Here is a 25869-nt window from a genome sequence, read left to right on the forward strand (position 1 = left end):
CTGCCAAAAAGGTATGTTCAAGGTCTGTCTCATATTTGAAGCAGAGGTCAAGTTGTTTCGTGGGTGGCAGCATATGAAGTAATAGGATTGGGACCTTCATGAGCTCTAAGAATCTATCATTTATTTAATGAAAAGGTACTAAAATAGCATTTATAGTGATCTGTAACTTTTCCATAAGCTTTTATGTTTATGATAGCAAATGTGGCAAAATAGCAAACCTTATAACTGTTTAAAAGCTGATGTTCTACTTACTACTGAGAAAAAGGGTGTGGGTGGGCATGGTGTTTCTTAAGTCCTCATGATCTGCACCTTCTTGAACTGATCTTTCAAAACTGAGTTCTACAAGGCAGGGTGGGAGTGTGACAAACTTTCTGTTTGCACTTACATGCGTACAACAGCTAATAAGCACCTTGTGATCATTCAGTAGGAAAATCCTGTTCTTTTATGTAACTCTAAGATACCAAAGTATTGTCTCCTCTACTCCTCCTTCCTTGCTTACAAAGGAAGGTAGGAAGGTAATGACATGCACACACACACCCCTCTTTTCCTCTGCAGCATGTTAAATTGTATGACTCGTTTGATCTTTGCTATGGAGACAAAAATGCAGATTACTATAAAGCTGTGGTGTCTTGCTGAAGTATGTTATCTCTTGGAGTTACCAAAAATTGGTGAATTGCTCAAAGCAGTAGGCTGCATCTGGTTTTGATGTTTTCTAATGACTGTTTTTTATTGGTCTAAACAGGCAGCTGAAACTGGCAGAAACTAGTGTAGTAATACAATATGTGCCTTACCACTTTGTTCGCCTTGAATGTAAGCAAGGACATTTTGTGCTTTTTTTAAATTGGGTATTAAAAAAGACCGACCAAAGCTGAAGATGGAGCCTAGTAAGAAGCTTTTTGTTTCTAGTGTGCTATTTGAGCTAGCGGAAAATAAATGGTTTAGAAATCCTTCCAAAACACAAGTTTTACCCCCAGCTGTATGTATGGATACTACACAGGATTAAGATACCATTATGACTTTTAGCAAAAGATAAGTAACTTTTAAATAATTTTCTTTGAATAGCAATCACTTTATGGACTCTGTGAAGATGAGCAGTGAACTGAATGTCATGGAGTTGTATGAAACTGCAAATAGTAGCAAAAATCTAACATTGTGTTGAACTGTGATCACATTTGTAGATGGTAATAACGCGCTGTGAATGGAAAAATAATTGGATATTGTCATTGGTTAGGTTTTCGGGCAGAGAACTTTTCCATTTGTCTCTGTACTGCATGAAATGGCAGTCAAAAAGATGAAGTAAAAATGTGTGGGGTGCTAGTAATTAGTGTTCCATGTGTCCTGTGCTTTGGTGGTCCTCTTAATGCCTGCCTATGTCCCACTGTAGCATTGGCTGGTGGTGTGGGTGGCACAAACCGAGACCTGTGTTTGATGTGAATATGGAGGTGATTCAGAACCGTTCTTGAGAGTGCATTTTGGCTCTTGACTCTCATAAATAAGTCACCAAGATCAAAGATAAAGGTTACTTATAGCATTGGCTGTGAACACTACTTTTCAAACCTGGTGGAGGTTTCTGCTACTTCCCTGTCATACCAGATTATCTTTTACAGCTTTTGAGGAAAAAAGAGGCCAAAATACTCTCACGTTTGGTGTGCCAGTGTTTTAGGTTTCCCTGCCAAACTTATTCTTTAGTATGGTCAGGCAGTGTCTTAGTGAGATATGTAGAATAGTGATCATATTTTAAGGCTTAGTTTATTTTGGTGTATCATCAGTACAATAGGCCTGTATTTAAAATACAAAATATTAAATGTTTGGAATTTCAGACACAATTGTAAATTCTAGGTATTTGACTCCAGTATTTGTCAGACTTTATATGAAGCTTGTGGATCTCGCTGTTAAGTTGTTGTTCTCCTAGAGAAAAAAAGTAGCAGGTGCAACAGTGGATAGATTTCAGGCAATCAGTGTGCTGTTTTTGAATACAGGAACTTCACAACAGGTAAATTATGATTTATGGTAGATAACAATTATAGACTGCAACTCATACCTACTAAAAAATGTAAAACTTGGTTACTTAATCCTTTTTTGCCCCCATCTTCTCTTGGTAGAATATCAGGTTGTACTGTAGAGGTAGTGAACTGTACCAGAGCTTCCCTATGCTTTGAGCATGGTAATCATATTGCATTTTCCTCAAGGCTGATTTGAAATACTAATATATGCTTTGTGAGCCAGAAGAAATAAGGATTTATGGTAACTCATGTAATTGTGAGCTACAGGTTAATTGGCATCTACTGTTTAGGATTAATTTAATTTATGTGTCCATTCGTGGTGAAACTGGAGTTTCTGCCTTGTTAATTTTCAATTGCAGACTAGTCCTTGCATGTTAGGAGTAAATCTAATTTAAAGGCTATATAAATAAAAGAAATGTTGACCCAAAACTTAGTCAGCTACAAAAATAATAATAGTAAATGCTACACAGCTACTTTAAAACTGCAGTCATTTGCATACCTCTTTCTTGATCTGTTTTAGGAATAGAAAATATGCAAGTCAGCAAACTGAACTAGGGAAAGGAAAAGTGACTGTCTAGTGCACTGTGTCATGTTCAGCATCAACTCAGAGGTTCTTTCACTTCTTTTTAGGTAACCCTTCTAAAGGTTAAAATCATATGTCGTGGTGGACCACTATCCCTTACTGATGGGGAGTATTAGAAAAGCTTCCCCTACTTTGATATAACAGAAATTAGACATTTGATTAGGGTGTGGAGAGCTTTTGCTTTTCCTGTCTCAGGTTTATGATGCTTTGATTGAGGCAGGTTTGGACTCCCATTTGTAACCCAGCTGATGTAAGTGCTCAGGCAGGGTTGTTTGTGATTGTATTCTACTTGGGCATTAAATGCAGTGTTAAATGTTGAAAGGAATAAGTATTTGATGTTTTCATTGTGACACTTAACACACATTTTCCAAGGATTAAAAATTGTATGAAACCACTCCTGAGTTTTCTTTGCAGTGCTACAGGCTTGCTGAAAATACTCCAGTGCTGACTGAAAAGCAGTATTTGCTCTTACAGCTGGTTTCAGCAGTTTGTGTAGTCCTCTTCCCCTTTATACTTCAGTCTCATATGCTGTAGTTCCATATGTGCCTGCATTCCAGGACAGTGTTTCCCACCACAGGCTATGTGTTCCATGTAATGGTGGGGTTTATTGCCTGCATTTGTCTTTTCCAGAATTATTTCCCATGCCATTTTAGTTTTGTGTACAGATTCCTTTTTGTTTTGTTGTTTCCTAGGAACCTCCAGAAGTTAAGTCTCTTTGGGGATATAAGCATTCTGCAGCAACATGGAACCATATCAAATACCTACCTTGGAAAGGTTGATCCTGATGGCAAGAAGATTAAGCAGTAAGTTATATTTGTAAATTATCAAATACAGGATAATAATAATAACAAAAATAATAAAAATAGATGACAGAACTTTCAGAAGTTCCTGAAATATGTGACTGAGAAGCTTTAAGTTTTTTACCAGGGTGAAAATATAAGTTCGTGTTCCTGCTATTTACATGAAGTAGTCTGGTTTTTTGGCTGTTGTATTTTTGTTGGTTTTTTTCCCCTCCATTCTCAGTAGGATGAGAATCCTTTCTTTCCTCTTTTCATTGTGTTCTAGAAATTATTATATTAATGCCACAAAAGGGGAGGAGGGGTGAAGAGTTATTACCAGCACCTCTTACTATTGCTGTACATGAAAAAAATTAGAAAAGGAAGTAATCTGTTGTATTTCACAAGAGCTAAAAACATATTTGTGTTTATGTTCTCTTTCAAGTTTTCTCAAAACTTGAGAGAGAAATAGAGAAACTGTTGAAACACGGAACTGCTACAACTTATTTCAAATTGCATCTGAAAACTAGGTTATGTATTTGCAGAATTCCTGAAAGATCACAGCTCTCAGTGTGCTTGTATAGTTCAGAGGTATATTTTAGCTTGCCATTATTACATTACAGGACAAACCTTGAATGCTTATAATCCAAATAAGTTATTTGTTCTTCTTTGGAAAAGGTTAAATACACTATAAACAGCTACTGACTTCTGGAATAAATTACCACAGAGAGAGTGATGCTGACTAACTATTTTAGCAGTACTGCTAAAACTTCTGATACAATAAAACCTGAATACCATAATTTTAATTTATGTCAATTTAAACATCATTCACCCAGTAGCTTGGGAGTAGAGTAAGTACAGCCACTCTAGGTCTTTACTATTTTTTGTTTTGAGTGATTTTTAGAACCAGTGTAGGCATATTATCAGATGAATGTATGTATGTGAACACAGTCATCAAACTGAATGTTTGGTCCTGACCTAAATTTGCAAACCAGTGCAAATAGAGCTGTGAGTTACATAGTGTGTCTTTTTCATCTGTTATGTTTCCAGTGCAGAACTTGATGCAATTTGTGATTCTGTCTATGTATGTACAGTAGTGCTGTGTGCAGGTAAAAGGCTCATTTGGTAAAAGCTCCTTTATTTGATACCCTTTTTGAAAATATAAATATGTAATCAAATCTTTGCAAAGGGACTTGAAGGGAGCCATCTAAGCAGATGTTTAGTCAGCTGAGTGCATGGTCAAACATTTCTTCAAGCCAGTATTCACATTTTGGAGCCATAAACCATTCAAAACTGATTATCTAACTTGTTTGTCTTTTAGATTAATATTAACCTTTGCACATTTTGGAATGAGCAAATTAATAAATGCTACTTCTTTTTAGTTCAGTTAATTTTGGTGTTGGGTTTTTGTGTTTGTTTGTTTCTTGTTGTGAGTTTTTGCTTGGTGGGTTTTTTGGGGGGGTGGTGTTTTCTTTTGTTGTTTCTTTTTTGGGGGGGGTTTATTGTTGGTAGATTGTTTTTTTTTCTAGAATAGAACAGTGTATTTGGGACCTGCTAGTCCTTGTCTAAATTAAAGGAAAGCTGAGAGTATTTTATTCAGTTGTCTAAAGTTTGAGAGCTAGTAGCAGACTTAGTTCAGAAAGTAAATCTTTATGGCTTCTTAGCCTTGGTTTTTGTGCTTGGGGTTTGCATCAGTAAGTTGCAAAACGTAGATGCTGATAACTAACAGTGAAATGTGTAAGCAGCCTTTGGAGACAGTGTTACTGGTTGAGGATTTTTGGAACCTGTATGGTGATGAACCTTATTAGCTGTTTCAGAAACTTCTTCCTGCAGTTAAAGCAGTCAGGGAAAAAAATTGATTCCTGAAATCTGACTTTGAGCTGGGTGTAACAGACTGTAGGTGGACTCTCAGCTATTACAGAGCCATTAGGATGCTTCCTAAGGTTTTAGGCTAAGGGTTTTCCTGAGGCAGAGGAGGCTTTGGAGGATATTTTCAAAAATAAACGTTTGCGTGAGTTTGTGATGCTTATTCCTTTTCTGTACAGCATGTGTGTCCCTGGTTACTTCCTAAGATTCTCTTTACAACTCTGTTTCTTAGTGTTGGGATGCTCAGTGTAAACAATTCGTCTCAAGTTGAATGAAGGGTAGTTGTCTAAAATTTTGGATTTCTGAAATCTGCTTCTCATGATTGATCTGTGTGGTTCAGATAGTTTGGTTTCCAAAAGAACTGGTTTAGCCTCTGTTATTAAACAAAATATTTTGTTTGATAGTATTTAATTAAACAAATAGCCTCCATATGGACCTTGGTAATCTGTCTGCTTCCTGTCCAGGGCCATGGACGTGCTTCAGTCCTGGTTAGGACTGGTTTGGGAGCTTAAGCACTAACTGTGCCTGTTTAGTCAGGCTTTGGTCTGTCCTCTAGATGAAAACACCATTTGGGGCATTTATTGTGAAAGTACATTAAAAAAAATTATTTTTTAAGTTGTATGTTTCAGTATAATAATTTGTAGGTTACAGGTCAATGGTGACCATCCCATAATTGCTGCCTGCAGGGAGCAGCGGGGGCTGATGACACTTGTTGAGACATTAGTAGGCTGCATTGCTTTTTAGCATGTGCTGAGTGAGTTCTGCTTGTATTCTCTGTTATATGCTCAAATTTCAGTTTTATAAGTGAGCTCTGAGATAATTGTGTTAAGTTAGCATAAATGTTGTAGTACCTGCTGGGCACTTTGGGCAAAATTAACATGGTAATAGAGTAGGTGTTAATTTCCAAGAATTCATGTGTCTATTTTTTAGAATGCAGTTCAGGCTATTTTTGCAAACTCCAGTTAGATGCAATCTGTTTATGAAAAATAGAATGTGCATAAGAATTTGCAGGGGAGGGAAAAACCAAACCTGCTAGGCTGTTAAAAAAATTATATGAAATATGTTAAAATTAATTACTTCTATCTTATATAGTGCTTTCTGTCTGGCCTTTTTAAAAAGCAGGTATTAAAAACAATTCAGAAATTATTGCTGTTAAATGTTCTCTATTGAAATGTTTGATCTCTGGCTAAAAACTGGAGAAAGTTTTCCTAGGACCTACAGGTTATTAGAGTAGCAGCACAAATCTGCATACTTGTGTAAATACTTTGATGCTTGCAATAAAAAGTTGATTGCATTAAATCATTCTCTCTATTTTAAAAAGTTTTTTACTGCAGTTCCCACTGGGGAGAAAAGCTACCCAAGAGCTGCAGAGTTCTGTGTCATATTTCTTTTTATTAAATTTTGCTGGCACTAAAACAGTATTTTTCTAAGCTCAGATGTTTAAGGTGTATGAGAGCCCTAATTTAAACAGATTTTTAGTGCAGTGAGCATATAGATGGTAGTCTTCTACTTAACACCTCAAAATTAACTTGTCTTCAACAGTTCTGTAAAATATTAAAAGCACTATTACGATTGATTACCTGGGCTATTACAAAATAAATCCTACCATTGCTGCAACCATAACAGCACCTTTGTAGATGTGTATGGGGGGGAAGGAAGAGTCTTTGGAAGAAATTTGGGATTGCTGTGGTAGAAACTTATTCTTTGGGGGATTGTGAGATAATCAGCCTTCTATTAAGCATTGGCAAGAATAATGACGAAACAAACATTGACAGGATCAAATAAGTTTCTTCTTAACTCTAAATAAATCTAGGAATAAAATAGAAGAACTGCACTGTTCTGTGGGTCTTACCTGTTGTGTAAAACAGTTTCATTTGTGTCACAGTTGTGAGTCCTCAATTTTAAATAAAATATTCGGAGAAATCTGGAAATATAGAAGTCTTTTTACCTGATGACTATCCTAGGTAAAACCTTGGGAACCAAGGTGTAAAATAAATACAGTAACCACACCAGCTTTTCCACCTGGGTGAAGTCAGGCCTTGCAAACCCAATACCTTCATAGGAGAAGGAAGAAAGCGCATGTAGGCAAGGGAAGGGATGAATAAGGATTTGCCAAGAGAGAGGATGAGTGAGCGCTGATATTTCAACTTTATTACAACAGAAGGGTTATGGGGCATCAAATGTAGTAGGTGACAGGTTCAGAGCAAGCAAGAAGAGGAGATGATCGCACTGCAAAGTTCTTTATTATTGGGTGTTATGGTTGCTAAACCGTTTCTCCCCTAAGGGAGGAACCTGGATAAATTTGTAGAAGTGAAGTCTCTGAGGGTTTCAAAATACATAAAGCCACCTCTGCTCAGAACTGAGTTACAAAGTTTTGGAAACTAGAGAGATATTTGGTAAGTTGCCCCATGTGCTTTCCTTGTTCTGTCACCTTAAGGTGCTAGTGTTTCTCTGCTGGCAGTCAGGATACTGGCCCAAACCTTTAATTTTACCTAGACATTATCTCTATTAAAGTTATATGGATGAAATTTTTTTTTTTTTTTTTTGCTTAGATGTATAAACTATACAGATCTTCATAGCAGTAAAAGAAGTGTTCTGTGCAAAACCATTACCTGATTTGGGGAACAAAAATTTCTGCTGTTTTTATGCTGGATCTTGTTTCTTGATATTCTGTGGTTTTATGGCATCTTATTTCTTGATGTCATAGCCTGGCTCAGCTACTTCTCTGTAATGCTGACCAGGGCTTGAGATCAAATACTTACCTACATGTGTCTAATATGCTAAAAGAACACTTGTCATTTGGGCAGGAGGACTCTTTTGGGCCTTTACAGCTTTGGAATAGAGACTGGAAAAATACTTACATGAAGAAAGTTTTTGGAGTGTGACTGTACTATTTGAATTTTTTATTGAAAAATTAAGATACTTCTGTTGCCTTCTTGAACAAAATATCTTAACATAAAGAACATCTATTAACTTAAAAAAAGGGGTAGGAGAGGTGAGTACATCAGAATAAATTCATAATAATCTGGCACTGATAATTTGAGATTGAAATGTTGCTGGGTCCAAGTTGTTTTGGTAAAACATGAACCTGTTGGCTTTTGAAAATCCAAGAGTTAGTTCTATATTTGGAATTATTTAAAGAATCTTCTTGTATGTTTGTTCTTTACCCTTTAATGAGCAAATCAAGCAGGTAATTTCATATCATTCTAACTTACTCTCAAAACCAAGTTTGTCACCTTCCACTGAAAATTACTTTTTTTCCGTACTAAATTTGTTCTAGAGAAGTTAGGAAATACAAAAAGCTGTTTTTAAAAACAAGAGCTGCATTTTAAAAGCATTACAGGTTTTCTTATTTGCATAACCTTAAAATGTATGTGGGAGGGTGTTAAATACATGCTGGAAAATACATGAAGTGAAGGCTCATAGTGTGTCACCATTTTTGAAAGACAAAGTACCTATTTCTTTTAGTTTACAATTTTAACCTTTTAAGTGCAGTGGATGTTAAAATGCTCTGGGAGGTCTGCAGTCTGGTTGCAGTTCATAAGAACTATAGTAATAGCATCTTCCTGCAGAATAAGGCTATAAATGAAGGAAGAGTAATTCTTGAATAAAACAATTGAATGGTACGCAGTTGGTAAGACTAAACCATGTTTAATAGGATCATTGTCTGTTTTGTTTACTTACAGAATCCAACAGCTGTTTGAAGAGATATTAGGCAATAGCAGGCAATTGAAATGGCTGTCTTGTGGGTTAATGCTGCAAATAGTAACTCCCACATCATTGTCCTCCTTATCAAACCCCATAGCCAACACCATGGAACATCTGAGCTTATTGGACAACCACATCCCTGGTAATACCACTCTTATCACTGCGGTTGAATTGGAGCGCTTTGTGAATCTGCGTTCGCTCGCTTTGGATTTCTGTGATTTTACAGCTGAAATGGCAAGAGTCCTGGCTGACAGCAACCATGTGCCTTTGCATCGACTGTCTCTCCTGGTCCACAGTGTTTCCATAATGCACAAGTCATTGGACAATATGCCAAAAGATGAGAATTGGCAGGCGCTGACTCGCAACAGCACTAATCTTCGGGTCTATATAATGGCTTTTGATGTCAAGAGTGATGATATGTTAAGGATTCTTAAGCCCAGTATCCCCCTAGAGAGGATTCACTTTGACAGCTATGTCACTTGTGTTTCAGGAGCTGTTGTTGATCTCATATCCAGGCAGTATGACAAGTTCCTCACTCATTTTATACTAATGAATGATGTGATAGATATGTCTGCCTTCCCAGATCTCAGTGACAACCGGAATGAAGATCCACTTGTCTTATTAGCCTGGAGGTGCACAAGACTCTCTCTCCTAGCTGTTCATGGTAGGTAACACATTGCATGGGCATAGTATGTGACTTTTAAATGCTTACAAGCCTTCAGCCTTTCTAATCAGTGTGTTTTAGTGGCATGTTATACAAAAGGCTGCTGCACTGTTGCTATCCATGCTGTTGTTGAAGGTGTTTAGTGTGTATAAGTTTTAAACCTGCCTGTGTCTTACTAACTTCTGTTGAGAAGTCACGTAGGATTTTATTAAACTCCTCACAGAAATGAGGATAACTTAAGAAGTGAGCATTCCAGGAGGCTTATGCTGCAAGTGGTCTGCACTGTGCAAGTTCCATTAAGTGACTGGTTATGTGTATGTGAACTGAAAACATTCGCTATTTTTCTGTGAGCTCATGTGCCAGCAAGATTAGATGATTTTCCTTCCTGTTTGTAAATAACATGGGTTAAGTGCCCCAAAGCTGAGAAGAAGACATGTGTTACCAATTTGGTAAGACTACCAGCAGATGAAGGCTGAAAAATATGTAGAGGGAGTTGCCTCACTGAGTGTGTTGGTTTCACCAGTAATACCACAGCTAGGTTTATCCCACTTATTTATTTGCCATATAGTAGCCAGTAACTTTTAGAATTTATTCAGCTCTGTCATCAATAGAGAACTTGGTGGTAGAAGTTACAGCAGTCTGGTAAATTTTAAGGCACCCGAAACTGAAATAATGCAGAATAATGTTTTTTTTATTTGTGCTGGAATCAGCTTACCAAGACCAAGTTTGCTGATGCATGAAGGAGTTAAGCAATGGCTATTGTGTTGCATAAGAATAAATGTGTTTCATCAGACTGCTTGGGGGAGTAAATCTCCAGTTGTTCAGTACAAACAGGAGACCTTCAGCAGCAGGAGGTGGACATTCAGGTTTCCATTCATTGAAATCAGAAGGTCCTGCTGTATTTGCTCTTTTTTTTTCTGTGGTCTTACTGAAAAATCATTGCTGGGAGTAGGGAAGGCATGATCAATTCAGCTGTCTCTCCTTAATAGTTTCCAGGTGAGACAGATTTTGGGTGCTGGTACATGATTGTGCCAATCTAGGTGTGGCTTTTAGCAGTTTCTTCTAGAATTTGGATACATGTTTGAGGACCTTTAAAAAAAATTAAAATTGTGTTACCTTAAATTATCCTCCTGCTACAGAAAAGCCCTCTAATATATTATCTAATTTTAAAAGCTAGTGAAGCATCTGAACATAAGCTAGTGTAAGTATCATGTCAGCATGTGTCTATTCAGTAGAAGTTATTAATCTGTGCAAAGTGTTGGGAAAGCAAACATCCCTTATGCTTCTGTCTAGCAAATGGTTGTTGCTACATCACCTTTCTTTGGAGAGATGCTATGTCTGCCTGTGTGAGAAAATGGCCAAATATCACCTCGCTGTTACATTGGGATTTGCATTCTTTACCCTTCTTTTCCCCCTCCTTTGCAGCAGAAGCTGGCTAAGCTGCTTTTAAATGCCTCCTGATCTTTTCTAAGCTGTGGACATAACTTTTCTAGTACTATACTGCAAGCATCGTTCTTGGAGAGTAGTAACTGTAGATGGAGCACTGTTAGGAAGAAGTATCCATCTTAGCCTCATGCTTGGATTCCCTGAGGTTTACCATATAATGTTTTCTGGCTCCACTTGTCATATTATATTGTGAAGTTTCCTTCAGGAAAAGAAGGTGGTTTTGTTCAAGGTGCCATAATTGGCTTGAAGTGCTCAGGTTTCTTCTTCTGTCTCCTGAAGTGGTTATTCTTCAGCTTCCAGTGCTTCTCAGGCTTTTGTGTGTGTGTGTATGTTTCCTCTTCTGGTATTAGTTTGCTTTTGAAAAAGCTTTTATTTCCATCTACTTGTGGCTGCCACTTGTCATTGACTGAAAGGGGAAGGGGAAAACATATGCTAAGGACACTTCCTATGGGCTGCCTCAGGATTGTCTTTTGCGGGAAGTCATTGTCTTGCCACCAACAAATGGTGGAAATGTCCATGTCCAGGAGCCAGAGGAAGGCAGATGTTAAATACATTCTTGCAGAACAAAGAAAGGCTTGTAAAGAGTGTGTGACCATTTGGGATGGGATGGAGACAGTAGGATATTGTAATGGTATGATCTGGCACTGTGAATAAAAAGCATGGTCCATCTGTGAGAACAGAGGCCTTCTTTATTTTTTCTTCCTCCTTAAGGGAAGGATACTTCCACATGGATTTTTATGACTTTGTATTATAAACATCATGGTGAAGTTTTATTCTGTCCATGAGCAAAACTAAAGTTGAAATTTTTACTAGCAAGGAAGAATAAATTATAGTGTGCTCATGGTAAATTTGTTGTTCAGTGATACCAGTAGTGAAGTGATCATTTCCTCTTACCTCTCAATACTTAGCTGGAGAGAGACTTTTTGCCATCTGGGAGGTCACAAAGAAATTTCAGGCAGAGCTTTTGAAAGGAGAGTTCATTTAAAATGAGATTAAGTTGGGAATAAGATGGTTGTTCTAGTGCATAGAGGATCTCACCACTAAAAATTACAGCAAAAGCCATATACCTGCCCAAATGATGGTAAAGGGGATTTGTGTACAGGGCTTTTTTTTTTTCTTCCTTTATTCTTGCACTTGCTTTCAAATATTTCTTTGGTAAGTTCCTTTACAGTCAAGATAACTGGAAGATGGTGGGAGCTCCATGTCCTGAAAGGAGTGTGTCATCATACAGGGAGGAATTTTCCATTGAGTTCAATGTCCCTGTTGAGGAAGGGACGCTGAATTAAGCTGCTTGAATTAAGACAGCTTCATCTTCTGTGGATGGTTGTGTTAGAGGTGAAGTATCCAGCAGATGAAGATTGTGGGAATTCATGCATTTGTAATGGTTAATATACGAGAAATGAGCCTTACAGATATATGCAGGCTTCTTTGTTAAACACCTACCCTAACCAACATACTTCCACAGACACAATAGAAAAAAGTAAAAGAAAACAGAACAGAAATTTCTTTTATTTATTACTTTGACATCTTTTCTTCATTCTCTGACAATCTATTTTGATACGTTATGATGTAGAGCATGTTAACTGCATTGTTGGAGGACCAAGCCACAGCTTTTACTGCTCAGCACTTCAGCTTTCCCAGTTAAATATTGTGCAGACTGCAGCTTTACTTGGAATCTACTTGGGCATCTCACCAAGAAGTTTAGCACCTGCAAGAATGATGATCATGGCAGAAATGAGCCTTGCCTTTTGCAGTGGAAGGGCTGATTTGGCAGAGTTCCCCAAAAGGGAAATTCCCATCTGTGGTTTGCATCTGAATAGGGAGGAACTTTGCATTTCTCTTAGCCAGGGCACAGAAAGCTTACAGGTAACTGGCGAGTAGGAGTTTTTAAAGAGAAATGCTAATATATAGTGTCAAGAGATGGAAGCTTTGTAATTGTATTTTATCTCAGACAGAATAACAAGATACATGTAGTTTATCTTACATATATATATATATATAAAATATGTACATAAACACACACACTGGGATGACATGAAGAGGCTGCAGAGGCTTCCAGTTTGTGTGCATGCTGACTTTCTGTTTGTTTGGTGGTGGCTTGTTTTTTTTTTAATAAGTCTACTTTGTAAAGCAATGAAAGCAAATATTTTTTTCTAGCATAAGCAGAGTTTTAAAGCATTCCTTCTATGCATTCAGTTAATTAATAACTCACTTTTTTCATTCTAATTTTAATACACAGTAGTCACAGGAGGTTTGAAGTTTTATATAAACTTACAGTAGTTCACTGCTCTGCAAGTAGAAGAAGAGCTAGAAAAGGTTGATTAAATGATCTGAAATATTTTTATACTTACTTATTCAGAGTAAAATGGCAGCTTCACCACTTGAAACCAGAAAGCCCCCACAATGCCCTAGGGGAATTCTGCCAGATGGAACATGATGGAATAGATTGGGAGAGATACTGGGATGGTCTGATACTAAGTTCTAGGGTAAGAAAATACCTTGTAGGAAAACGACAGAACAACTTTGTTTTTCTTTCCCCATAGGTTACACAGTCTGGGCTCATAATCTTATAGCAATTGCTCGTCTTCGTGGCTCTGACCTGAAAGTACTGGAAGTCACAGAAGAAAGCATTGAATTCGACCAAGGAGAACTGGCTGATCAGGATGTGGATCCAGTACACAATTTCATTGAGCAAGTATCTCTTGGATTGGGTCGCCCTTGGCACGCCGTCATGGACATAGAGCTGCTCAGTGTCTTCACTGAGCCAACCCGTCACTTTTACAGAGAGATGCAAAGCTTCAGTGAAGGCATTTAGCTCCTTATTTACAATTCCTGTGGTTACATATGCAAGTAGGGTCCTATTATGTTTTTTCGGTAGTGTGAATTAACCCCCTTTGTGCTGTGTTTAATCAGTATTAGCTATATAGAATTATATATGTGTATTCTACTTCTTGATCAAAGAACGTAGTCGGGTATTGGTTTAGAAGCTGAAAGTGGCAGTGTTTAGGGTTTTCACGGTTAATGGACTTGTCTACCAAACCTTGTAAAGATACAGCCAAAGGCTGTCTGAGGTTGCCGGCTAACTTTACTTTATTGAGTAACTGCATTTTGAATTCTTTTGCTATTCTATTGGAGTCCTATGCTCGGGAGCCAACTGTTTTTAATACCCATATCCATAGCCCAGTGGATCTCTATGCTGTCATTGTGTGCTTAATCCAGTAGCATGCTACTTAATAGGCTTAAGGGACGAGAAGTCTGTCCAGGGCTGTTCACTGTAAGACTCTTACCTTGCTTGATTTCACGTGTGGATTCTGCAGCATGGCTTAACTCCATTCTCGGCTTTCCTTAGCTGCTAAGCAGCGGTGTGAAACACTAGCAATTCAGGTTCCTGCACTTACACATCCACTCCATAAAGCTGTAGTCTTTTGGATTCTTTGCAAGCTCCTCCTTGTTTGTTCTCACGTTCTGTCATCTTCCTTAAAAGTTAGCTTTGGGCCAAAGTTTAAAAGGAGAAAGCAAGAAATGTGCGCTCCGGTGAGGTAAACGCATAACAGTGAAGATTTCAATACAAAGGTCTACACCTGCAAACAAACATTAGTCGTGAAATCCCTAACAACCAAGTCACTGGATTTTCTCTGTCAGCGCCTGTGTCAGCTGCCAAAGAATAGATTAAAAACGAAGAAGTGCCCACATGCTGGCAGGGGCAGGCCAACTTTTGGCCAGCCAGATACTGCTAGATTGTAATATATAAGGTCGAATTTCGACCTGTGGTACACAGCTGTGCTGTGGCTCAGTCAGCAACCTCAGAACTCTTAACAAACATGCACCTGTTTCACTGTGAATAGTGAATGTAAAGGAAGGAAAGGAAACAAATACAAAGCTTGTTCTATCACAGGTATGAGCTGCTATGATGCATGAAGAACATTCCATGAAGTATGTTTTAAAATCTTGTTATATCTGAGAGGCTTTAGAAGCCGATGTAACTGTTTCAGGGCAACCGCGGTACAGACGTGGTCTCTGTGAGACTTCCACCTGACCCCAGTTTTAAGTGGTACGAATGTTGTGCATTTAATGTTTAAAGGACAGTCTGCAATAATAAAGTAAGTGGCCAACGTGGGTGCCCAGCAGTGCTGAGACCTGGCTGCTATATTGTAAGCTTTGGAAAACACAATTTATGCAACAGATGTCCAGATATGATTCTATTTATGGAAAAAGTTTATATGTGTTTTACAAATGGTTTTACCATCTTATATTAAAATGACCTTTTGACAGGTGTGCGCTGTTTTGTCTCCAGTGAGCACATACCATGCGGATTTTATATGTACATCAGTAGAGTGAATCCACTGGCACAGTGTGTGTATATGCCAGATGTGGTGAGATTTTATCTTATAAATGTGATCAGATTAAAAAAAACTCCTGACAGAAAATGTAAGGAAACCAGCTGAATGTTTGAATTGATGACTGATGTTGTATGGTTTATGTTAAATGTTATATTCTTTTAATCAATGAATAAAGCATTAAAAATTGATCGCTGTATAAAATACTTTATTGTTATCAGCATGAGGATTTCTAGAATTAAAATGCAACATCGTTCATAAGATGTGTATAACTAGTAGCTCCCATTGTGTTTAGGTCAGCAGAAAAATCTAAAATAAGTCACACAATTTTTAAAAATTTGGCTGAATTTTGTCAACACTTTTTGGGGTGGTGGAGGAATGGGAAGGATGCTTTGCTAAAGATCAGACCAGTTAGCACAAACAGTATATCATTATATGACCTATTAGACTGATACAGTAAACTGTGGATTGTAGAATATAGAAGACTATTTTTGAGAAATTACTTCATCAATTGCAATTGCTTAAATCAAAATCTAATGTGCTCAAGAAAAATGTGTAGTACTTCTTTGGTGTCCCACTATTAAATAGATTATGAATACCTGCAACGCTTCAGTTTGACGTTTTATCTGTACTCAGAGTACACAGCTGTGCCTTCTGAATGAAAGCTGCAATGTCTGCTCAGCTGTTGGGAGAGCTGCTGGGCCCTGCAGTGGCTGACTGTGCTGTGAGGCTTGTCAGAGTGGCTGGTCAGTGTGTGCGTGCCAAGCACGGACTTTATTTGAGCTCCTGAACTTCATGTTACCACAGCCCAAACTGCTGCCAAGTGTGAAAACTGCACTGCTTGTTCAAGCAGTTTCCTGGATCTTCCAGATTTGGTAAGCAAGATTGTTTGCCAACATACTGAAGAGACACTGTGGGTGATTAAGATAAGGTAAATACAGTTACAGATTTTCATGTTCCAGTAAAGTGAAATATTGGGACTTGTTTCAGTGCCTTTCAGGGCTCTGCCTCAGAAGGGAGTTTTATGTAGCAGATAAATCTGGTGGTGATTGCTCAGCAGCATCTGAACCTGAAGTTTGGTTTTGAAAGGTTCAAAATTTCAGGAAGTCACACAGAAAAAGCCAGAAACAAATAAAGCAAATTCTGTGTCCTCCAGTTTAAACAGTTGCAGAATGGTATTTTTATCTCTGAAAGCTACTGCATTTTATGGTTAACTGCCTTACTAAATAGAGTTGGAAATAACCTGTTTGCCTTTCTGTTGTATAAATGTGTTTTTAATCTGTTTGGTGTAACCTATTTTCTGCTTTGTTTTCATTAAGTTAATCTCCAAAGATACGATGAGGAGCAGGGGAAGCAGCCCACTTGACTACAGCAGGGGGATGTGCAGCCCTTTCACTCACTGCAGCTGCAGCCAGAGCTGGCTCTTAGCAATGGCTGTGCATTGTGAGAATGCTCCAGGTCTGATTTGTTTCATATAGCCTGGAGTCTGCTCACTGGGTGTGGCTTGTGTTCAGGGAAGAAGTCAGTGTACCTAAAACAGATGGCTAGAATCTTTCTATCTTGGAAATTTCAGGGAGTCAGTCCATTAAAGCAGGAGGGTGTGGTGAAAGCCATACCTTGAGCAGTGGTGGAGAAATGCACCCTGATTTTTTTTCCTGTCTTAGGAATGGATAGAAGTGGGGTTTGTTTTCTGCCTGTGTTTTCAGCAATAATCTTTATTAGTGATACCAGGATGAAGGGATTGAAGCTGAAGTGATCGGTAATTGTTAGGAAATTAAGATAATCTTAATATTCTCTTGCATTTGGAGTGGGTCCTTACAAACTATTGCAAAATTACTTTGAACTTGCATAATCCCAAAAGGAGTTTTACTTTTGTTGTTTCTTTGTATTTCCTGAAGAGATGGCAATGTCAGTCTTTTGCATTCTAGGTTCAGCTGTAGGAGCTTGCAACACAAGCCTTCATCTGTCAAAACTTAACTCTTTTGCTTATTCTTTTGGGGGTGGGCAGAACAGGGACTTCCCCACGTACACTTTCATGTGGCCTTTCTACATTTGACAGGTTACCATCTACCTGCTTCCTATTACATAAACCTGAGCTTGCTTCCAAATTTGCAAATATAATTTTGGACTGCTGGTGGGGATGGGGAAAATGTCTCAAATTATGCCATTCTCTCTGCAGGATGATCCAATCCATGCTTTTCCTGCATTTTCTTAGTCCAGCTATCTTTCCTTTTGCCTGCAGCATTTGGTACCATTGTGGGGATAGACTGTGGTGGTGGAGGAAGAATTTTTCAGAGTTAACTTAGAATAAATATTTAACCCACATGGAGAAAATACTGTGTTTGCTCAGAAAACAGAGATACATTCATAAATAGTTTTTGCAGCCTTCCAGGTGAGTTGGGCAAGGAATGAAAAAGGATTATGGCAGTGTTATCAGCCCAGGATTTCTGTGCTATATCCTGGTTCTCTGTGTAGGGGCAAGGCTGTATTTGGCAGTTCTGGTTGCTCCTAGGGCTGATGACAAGGGTAAAACTCAGTAATTCCTTTGAGAATCCTTGTGAAGTCTCTCAGGCAAACCCATAGCCATCAACTAATTGGCTAAAGCTGATGCAACAGCCACGTTAAACTACATGGTTAATTTAACATGGGTGATGCCTTAAAATGTTTGTTGTCAGAATCTGTCATTGAATCACTGGAGTACAAATGCTTCACCTAAATGCTTTGAGGGCTAAACTAGAAGCAGAAGGGATAAAAAAATTATAGGAGTGAGCCATGGAAGAGTTCTACAGCTGAAACAAGCCAACGTGGAAACAATGATAGGAGCAGGAAGACTGAGCTACAAGAGAAAATGCTCCCTTGGCAGACTCTACCTAAGCAATTACAAAAAAAGTGGGCTGGAGGTTTTTTTGGTAACTTCTAATTATGGGGTATGGTTGCTGCATTTACATTAGAGCCTGAAACTGTGTGTTATGTGTGTGTGCATGCAGAGAATGGAGGCTGGTGGTTGAACTGCTGCTGAGTTGGGGCTTGCTAAAACCAGTTTTCTTCTTTATCTTAGAGGGTCCCTTACCAAATGACTGAACTGAGTCCTTACATTGTTTTCAAGCTGAAGCCAAACTGTCAGAACAGCCACCAGCTCCTAGCAGAAATCTTTAGATTGTACAGTCACCAGTGAAAGCAGAGCTTGGCTCTGCCCAGATGCAGCCTGGCACTGGCCAGCCCCTCCCTGGCTGCAGGGGGGTGCACTGGGCCTGCCGGGACAGCCACTCCTGCCAGGGAAGCACCACACAGGAACCTGGGAGGTGAACCAGGTACCACACCAGCTCCTTTCATAGACAAAGACTTACTAATGCTGCAGTTTACAAGAAGGAAGTGGCACTTTTTAATTCTGCTTTTGTCCTGCCCAGCATTTTCCTAAATACTAGTGTTAAAATCTGGAGCCTAATAAACCAAACTCATGTTGATACAGTAAAAACACACCCCTCCTATTGGTTTGCTGCAGACATATGTCTTCAAAAGCAAGGGCTGGGCTGGGCTGGAGCATATCCTAGCTATGACTCCTTCCTCCCAGGTCACAAAAACCTCCTGTACACGTCTTCAATAAACACTACTCCACTCCAGCTTTTGAAGAGTGATGGGAGAGGTGCTCAGCTTTTCTGCTGCCTCTTCCCCCTCAGTGTCATGTCAGGAGAACTGCCACAGTGTAGAGCTTGAGAGCTGAAAGATCACCTATGAGGCCATTAACAGAGGGGACTCGAGTGGAGAATCATGGTTATTCATCTTTACCTATCTATTATACCATGTTACCAGTGACATTGCTTTCATTTTCTGTAGATTTTTATTAACTGTTTCCACATCCTATTCATAAAGCAGCAAGCATCACTTTTGGCATGCAGAGAGACTCCCTGTACAGCTCAACCAGCACAAAGCAGCTGGACTTTTACAATAAGGTTCACATGATTTGATTTTATACACCTCTGAAGAGACTACTCAAGGTAGAAATGCGTAATTTAAAATGACTATTGTACAGTGGAAATCACTTATTCACAATATTCATAGGTATTTAATTCTTTATTTACAAAATACTATCCTGAGAATTCTTCCTATTAAGCTTCAATTTGAGCGAAGTAGTTTGTATAGACCTAAGTAACAATGGTTACTTAACATAAGGAAAATGCCAGTAGGAGAGCACAAAACTGGTTCAGGACATTGCCCAGATGACTGTCAAGTCTCCTGCTGTGGTTCTGGTTCTACAGCTGATGGATTTGACTGAGATGGTTCAACTCTATTTTCAGGAGGAGGTGGTGGAGGCAAAAATCCAGGTCGTTGAGGTGGATAGTGAGGATAAGGTCTCATTGGAAATGGATTTCTTACTGTGAGAGAAGCAGAGTAATCCAGTTAATATCAACCACAACAGTAAACATGTACACCTGCTCCTCTTGCTGGCTTACTGCTCAGCTAGGCCTATCTAACTAGAAGTCACATGTCAGGATCCAAAGAGACAGAGATGCCAGGCAAGAGGAGGGCAAACCATCACTTTTCTCAGTAGTTACCCACAACAGTCTCAAAGCAGCAGCCAACCTGCCAGCTCCTGGGCTGCTGCTGCCCCTTCAGTTTGCCACACCTTACAGACATTTTGGCTTAGTTCTTCACACTTATTCAGAGAACAGCAAGAGTCAGAAAGGAGTCCTGCAGTTTGATACTTACACCTTGCTCCAGTCATGCAAACTCCAAGGGAAAACAGTTATTTTGGGACTGTCCCTTTGCAGGGCACCAGCACACTTCAGAGCCAGAGGATGAAACTTTTAAGATTTATGGAAGATGCAATTTCATAGGAAGAAAAGGATTAAGGTAACCTACCAACTTGCTTTCCTACCCCCCAAAAAGAATCCTTTAAATGCTGAACAGTGCATGTTCCCTATTTTCCAGCCAAAGCTAGTATTTGTTACAAGATCAAGATGAGCTGTTGTGAAAAAGGAAGTGTACAACACAACGAACCTCAGTCAGAAAAGATGCTCCCTGTTAGCTGAATTGAGAAGCAGTTGTGCCAATATGTACACATCTACCCCCTGTGGTACCTCACTACCTGCACAAAGCACTCATGCTCATCAGCTGGAAGCAAAGGCTGGCTAAAGGCACGTACTTGGCAGTGGAGGGCGCGGAGGCCCGAAGTCTCGTGCTGGAAAGCATTCCCGTGGCCCTGGAAAGCATTCCCGTGGCCCGTAGATGCCAGCAGGAGGAGGGGGAGGAAAAGGAGGGCCTCGTCTCATGAAAGGTACTGGTGGTGCTCTGGGATCCACAGGCATCAGTGGGGGTCTGACTGGAGGGAAAGGTGGGGGTGCAAACCCTGAACCCACAGCTTCACTTCCAGGTGCCAGCGACTGATCAGGGAGCGAGTTCTGCAATACAAGGAAACCAGAGAAGTTAGGGGAGGGAAAGGGAACATCTCCAGTGCCATCAGGCCCACTTTCATGTGGGTGTGACACTAGCTAAGAGCTAGTTCCAACTTTGCCTTAGCTGCAGCATGATGCTGAGCAAGGCTATCTACGTGTACTGACCATCTGCTTGACCACAGCTTCATCTTTTGGGATATAATTAATTTTCAACAGGGATTATATTAGTAATACATCAAAGTAATTCACAGGACAATAAGTGTTGTGGTAAAGTATACATATAATTTTATAATTTGCACTGAAGAGTGCAATATAATGTGACCAATAGACTACAGACAAATGTTTCTATGTTTTTTGCAGAAAATTAAAGCTTTAAGTCAAGCCTCTCTTTAGCTACTTACACTAAAGTTAGAATGATCCTTCATCCCCTCTCCACTTGGTTCTGTTTGTGGACTATGTTCTGAAGATGTCTGTCCATCTGTATGCAAAAGTTTAAAAAGTTATTCAGTGCCGATCTCTTTCTCTCCACCAATTTCAGTATTTTTTTCTGAAATCAGGATAGACTGGCAACAAACCAACAGCAAGCAGCAGTTCCATTTTCCCCCTCCCTCCCACTAACAGTTTATTTCTTCGGTAAGCCCCATGCTGGGAATGGCTGGGCTATGATATGCTTTTGACACACAGCTTCACACCGATCCTATTCAAGTATGACAAAAACCAATTCCCTTCTTGGCTGACAAATAATCAAGGAAACTTCCAGAACTACATCAGTTTTGGATCAGTAGTTGGAATAATAATAACAATAACAACAACAACAACAACAACAACAACCACCATCATCATGATCCTCCTCCTCTCATTTGACTTATTTACATTATAAGTAAAGAGATAAATAGAAACTTCAATCTTTTTACTTTTAAACTTTGCTGGGAACAAGTATTTTCATTAACAACTAGAGAAAACTATTAAAGGGAATTGTCAGAGAGTAGAATCTGACTGGATATAAATATACTAAATATATACACTAAATACACTTTCTTTAAACAAACAAACAACCCCCCAAATCTGGGATTTGAAAAATATTGCTTTCTTATGCTTCAGCTTCAATAGAGATGATTATACTAAAAAACAACAAACCAAAACAAGACTTCTACCTAGTGACAGAATTTTTATGTGCATGTTGTATTTCTACTCCTTGAAAGCAAACAAAGCTTTTTTTCTCAATGAACAGACAGGTCTTCTCAAAAACTCTAAATTACTTGTCATTTCAGGCAAGCTCGGCCTTGCTGATGATATTGTTACTTAATCTAAAACATTTCAACTCCTGTGTCACACAGACAAAGAGAATATTCATGCCTTGATATTTATGTTGCATAACACTTTGCATTTTAGGTCCTTAGAAGTTCCTCACAAACTCTGTCAACCTTTAACTCTTCTTTCTGGGAAGATGCTTCCTGCTCCAGGTACCTCCTCAAGTGAAAAGTTTCATAGTCTTCCACATTATCTTAGGAAAATCCATATGCTTTTGTTCACTTCAAATAACATTTTGATTATCTTCCTAAGAAATGTAACTTGTTAACTCTAATGAGTAGGAGCCTTGATTTCAGTACTGTGAGACACACTGCTGTTCTGAAGTTACATGTGCTGGATGGGCTGTTTTTTGGTCGTTGGTTTTTTAATTGCAGGGCTTTTTTGGGGGTTTCGGTTTTTTACAAATACTAAGCCAACTCTAGAGATATTATGTGTCTCTAAAAAGCAACATTCACACACACTTAATGACCTGTTAGATGGTTGCAAGAAAGTTATCCAAAATCCTGTTTCCATTCAAGCGGCCCTGAATTGCCCAGGAACTGACTACGAGGTTTGAAAAAAAATTAATTGTTGCTTGGCAGTGACAGAAGAAAGGGGTAAAAAAAGGATGCATTAAGTGCAAAGACAGTGCACCTCTCCTGTCCTTCAGTCAGCAGCCAGGTGCTAGAAGAAAGACCTCAGTGGAACACGAAGTATCAGAAGGCAGAAATGAGAAAGCAGAAGTGAAACTGCCAGAAGGCTTGGGAAAGAGGGAAGGTCAGTAGCTGCACAGGGACAGAGCTGTCTTCCAGTAAAGAACAACTCACTTTGAAACCTGAAACTTCAGCTTGAAACTACAGCCAGCATTCCCAGTTCTCACACACTCTGACACCGAGTAGCAAAGGTTCTCCCTCCTCTGGCCAGAAACAGTGCAAGGGAGATGGTAACTTCTACTAATCCTGTCAGGAACGGAGTCCTGGGTGGTGAAGTTTCTGCTAGGAATTTAATGGCTTCACTTTGCTGATGAATCAGACACATGTGACTTACCAGGGCATTACAGAAAGATGAAAAATGCTTAGTAAGTATGAAGCTCTGTGACCAAACTTTACCTATGAGCTTCTGGCAGTTGCCAAGTGTCACAAACTAAAATGTACATAATTGGCCAATTCAAAGCTAGTGGGTCAGTGAAAAGTGTGATTAAACTGGGGCAATTCACTGTGACCTACAAAAAGCTGCCACTATGGTCAACAGTTTGAAGGAAGAGGCCTCAGACCTTCTGCCTCCGTGCACCAAGCCAGTGGACACCTGAACATTTGGCTGTTTCTGTTTCACTCTCTGTGAGTCTGAGCCTTTCTAACCTTACCAAATATGGCACAGAAATGCAAGTATGGTTTTGTCATGTTTTAATGCTGTGATAAGCCTCATGGCAGGGACCAAAAACAGACTCTCAACCAATATACAGAACAGTGAGGGTAGACTTCAAAAATACCTGATGACTGCCATTGACAGAATCCTACCCACTTGACAGCAGGGAGGGCTATTGCTCCAGCAGGGAATGGCTGCATCAAGGCCAGCAGGTGTTCAAATGTTTCTTACACAATGAAAATTCAGGTCTGTGGTAGCTAAAAACCTGTCCTCTTGCCACAGCTTACCATGCACAGTCAGCTTACACCGGGATTTTCCATTCTAGAGTATCATGGAAGCAACTCCCACCTGTTTTATCAAAAGACTGAACATTGTAAGTTCGTAGTTCTGCTGGTCCAGAAAGTCTTCCAGTATTTGGAGGATTAGGGAAAAATCTTTCTTGTCTTCGAGCAGGAAGAGCTGGATCAGCATAAGGCTCACCTAACATTGAAGAAATCACAAAAAACAGGTCTATGAAGATTTATTCCTTCTGTTCCACACAATTTTAGACCAGAAAGGTTCTCTGGGTATCTTAAGCTCTTGTAAATATACTAAGTGTCTATTAATTGGGGTGAGCAAACAAATCTTAAATAACCCAGAGGAATTCCACCAAGTATATCCAATTGCTTATATTTCTAAAGAGCTGCAAAAGAAAAAGTTCATTGATTTTTGGTTTAACATACAGCAGAATTTCAAAAGTTATGATTGCCTAAGTTATAAACAGTGGGGCTTTGAAACAAAGGTTCAGCCTAGCAAAGAAGATGGAAGACAAAATAAGGTACTATATGTTTTAAGCCATTCTTAGGTAAGAATACTGTTTTCCATTATGTTTCATAGTGCTGTAATACGTTTCCACCAACTTGCCTGCATCAGATCTAGCAATCTGTCATGCAGCTACAAGAAAAACCATATCAGTGAGATCCAAAGACAAAGGTGGGCTAAGAACAAAAAGGAAAGGCTAAGGAAACCAAACTACCTCTCTGCAGGACCCTGTCAACAGAGCACACCTGCCAGATGAGAAACTGCATCCTGAGAGGACCTTGAGTTCTACCACCAGGCTTTCACACAGATGTGTATTGCTTGCTGCAGTAATAACTGAGGTTACCTAATTTTTTTTTTTCTAAACTTGCAATGTTTTTTCTTCTTTATTACAGGTATCCAGGAAGGTTATCCATTCTCCCAAGTTTTTCCTTGAGAAATATCAGCAGAATCCTCTTAACTCATCTCTGCCTTCCCTGAGTGGTTAAGTGCAATACAGATGTTTAGCTGAAGAAGTGGGAATGAAGACTGATTTTGCTGCTGTTAATCACTGAAGAGACAGTATCAACAGGAAAACACGTGCCAGAGAGGATGAATGCACTCCTGTACTATTAATATAAATGGGTTTTTTTTGAAAAATAAATTTTTTCAACACTGTCTAATTTTTATTTAAATAAATTAGACTTAAATAAATTTTACTTCTTAAATCTCTTGATAATTTACTTCTATCCAGCCCACACAGGTCTTTTAATGCACTAAACAAACTTCCAGTAAAATGATGAAACCAAACAGTTGATTGTCCCTTGATAATACCAATATGTACTTAAAAGATAGCAGAGAAGTGCAAGTGAATCACGCTGTTCAAGAAGAGGAAAAAACTACTATTTAAAAAAACCAGTTCCGTTGCATGTGCAGGTCCAAGAAAACATTTAATATTTTTAAACCCCAAATAGTTCAATATATAGACTGCAAGTCAGTAACTGCTCTTTTCCACGGATACAGTAGCTAAGCAGAGTTTTTACCTGGTGGAGGCAGAATTATCCTGCGTTCCCTTTCCCAAGGAGGAGACAGGGATCCAGTATCTGATGGTGGTCTGTGGGGATCAGTTAATCTATCAGAATTCAGCTCTCCTCTTTCACTTCCAGCTTCATACATGGCAGTTGGTCCTCTGGATCCTAATTGAAGAAATGGAGTAGTTATTCACCCTTGTGTTTTAAATCCTCTGCCTTGGCTTTCCTCATTCAGTCTGGAAACAGTGGAACAGATCATGGAATGCCAGCACTGCCAGGTCACAGGAGGTGCTGGCTCCACGGGGCTCCCCGGCTGTTTGCTACCGACCACGAGAATGTTCAAAGGTGTGCAGTGAAAAGTCTTAGCTCAGTAACAGCACAGCATAGAGGACCTGCAATGCTTTTGAAAAAACTAATCATTTTACAAGTTTCAGTTAATGTGAACCAAACACCAGCACCCTCATGATAAATAATCCTCTCAGTGATAAAAACTGGCTGCTAATCAAGCTAACAATTAGTACGCTGAGAGTTAATACCGGCATCATAAAACACCCATCTGCATTCAACACTCTTCTGGGTCTAATTCTTTATTCAAGAAGGAAAAAACCAAACCAAAAAATCCAAACCAAA

General features: G+C 39.1%; 2 protein-coding genes across 3 annotated transcripts in view; one reads left to right on the forward strand and one right to left on the reverse strand.

The window, feature by feature from the left end:
- The window catches only part of FBXO33 (F-box protein 33), a 19136-nt gene extending 3037 nt beyond the window's left edge, over window positions 1-16099 (forward strand). The window contains exons 3-5 of the mRNA XM_031064610.1: window positions 3217-3389; window positions 8915-9600; window positions 13590-16099. Coding sequence (XP_030920470.1) covers window positions 3217-3389; window positions 8915-9600; window positions 13590-13861 — 1131 coding nt within the window. The 3' untranslated portion in view covers window positions 13862-16099. The remainder of the gene's footprint in view (window positions 1-3216; window positions 3390-8914; window positions 9601-13589) is intronic.
- Window positions 16100-19202: 3103 nt separating this feature from the next.
- MIA2 (MIA SH3 domain ER export factor 2) overlaps window positions 19203-25869 on the reverse strand; it is a 36365-nt gene continuing 29698 nt past the window's right edge. For both annotated transcript variants that reach the window (XM_005417479.3, XM_031064414.1), the window contains exons 25-29: window positions 25252-25404; window positions 23780-23911; window positions 21178-21254; window positions 20527-20782; window positions 19203-19756 (exon numbers count right to left, since the gene is read on the reverse strand). In XM_005417479.3, coding sequence (XP_005417536.1) covers window positions 19608-19756; window positions 20527-20782; window positions 21178-21254; window positions 23780-23911; window positions 25252-25404 — 767 coding nt within the window. In that variant the 3' untranslated portion in view covers window positions 19203-19607. The remainder of the gene's footprint in view (window positions 19757-20526; window positions 20783-21177; window positions 21255-23779; window positions 23912-25251; window positions 25405-25869) is intronic.

Source organism: Geospiza fortis, unplaced genomic scaffold (genome assembly GCF_000277835.1).
Source record: "Geospiza fortis unplaced genomic scaffold, GeoFor_1.0 scaffold54, whole genome shotgun sequence".
In the NCBI taxonomy this organism is placed as follows: domain Eukaryota; kingdom Metazoa; phylum Chordata; class Aves; order Passeriformes; family Thraupidae; genus Geospiza; species Geospiza fortis.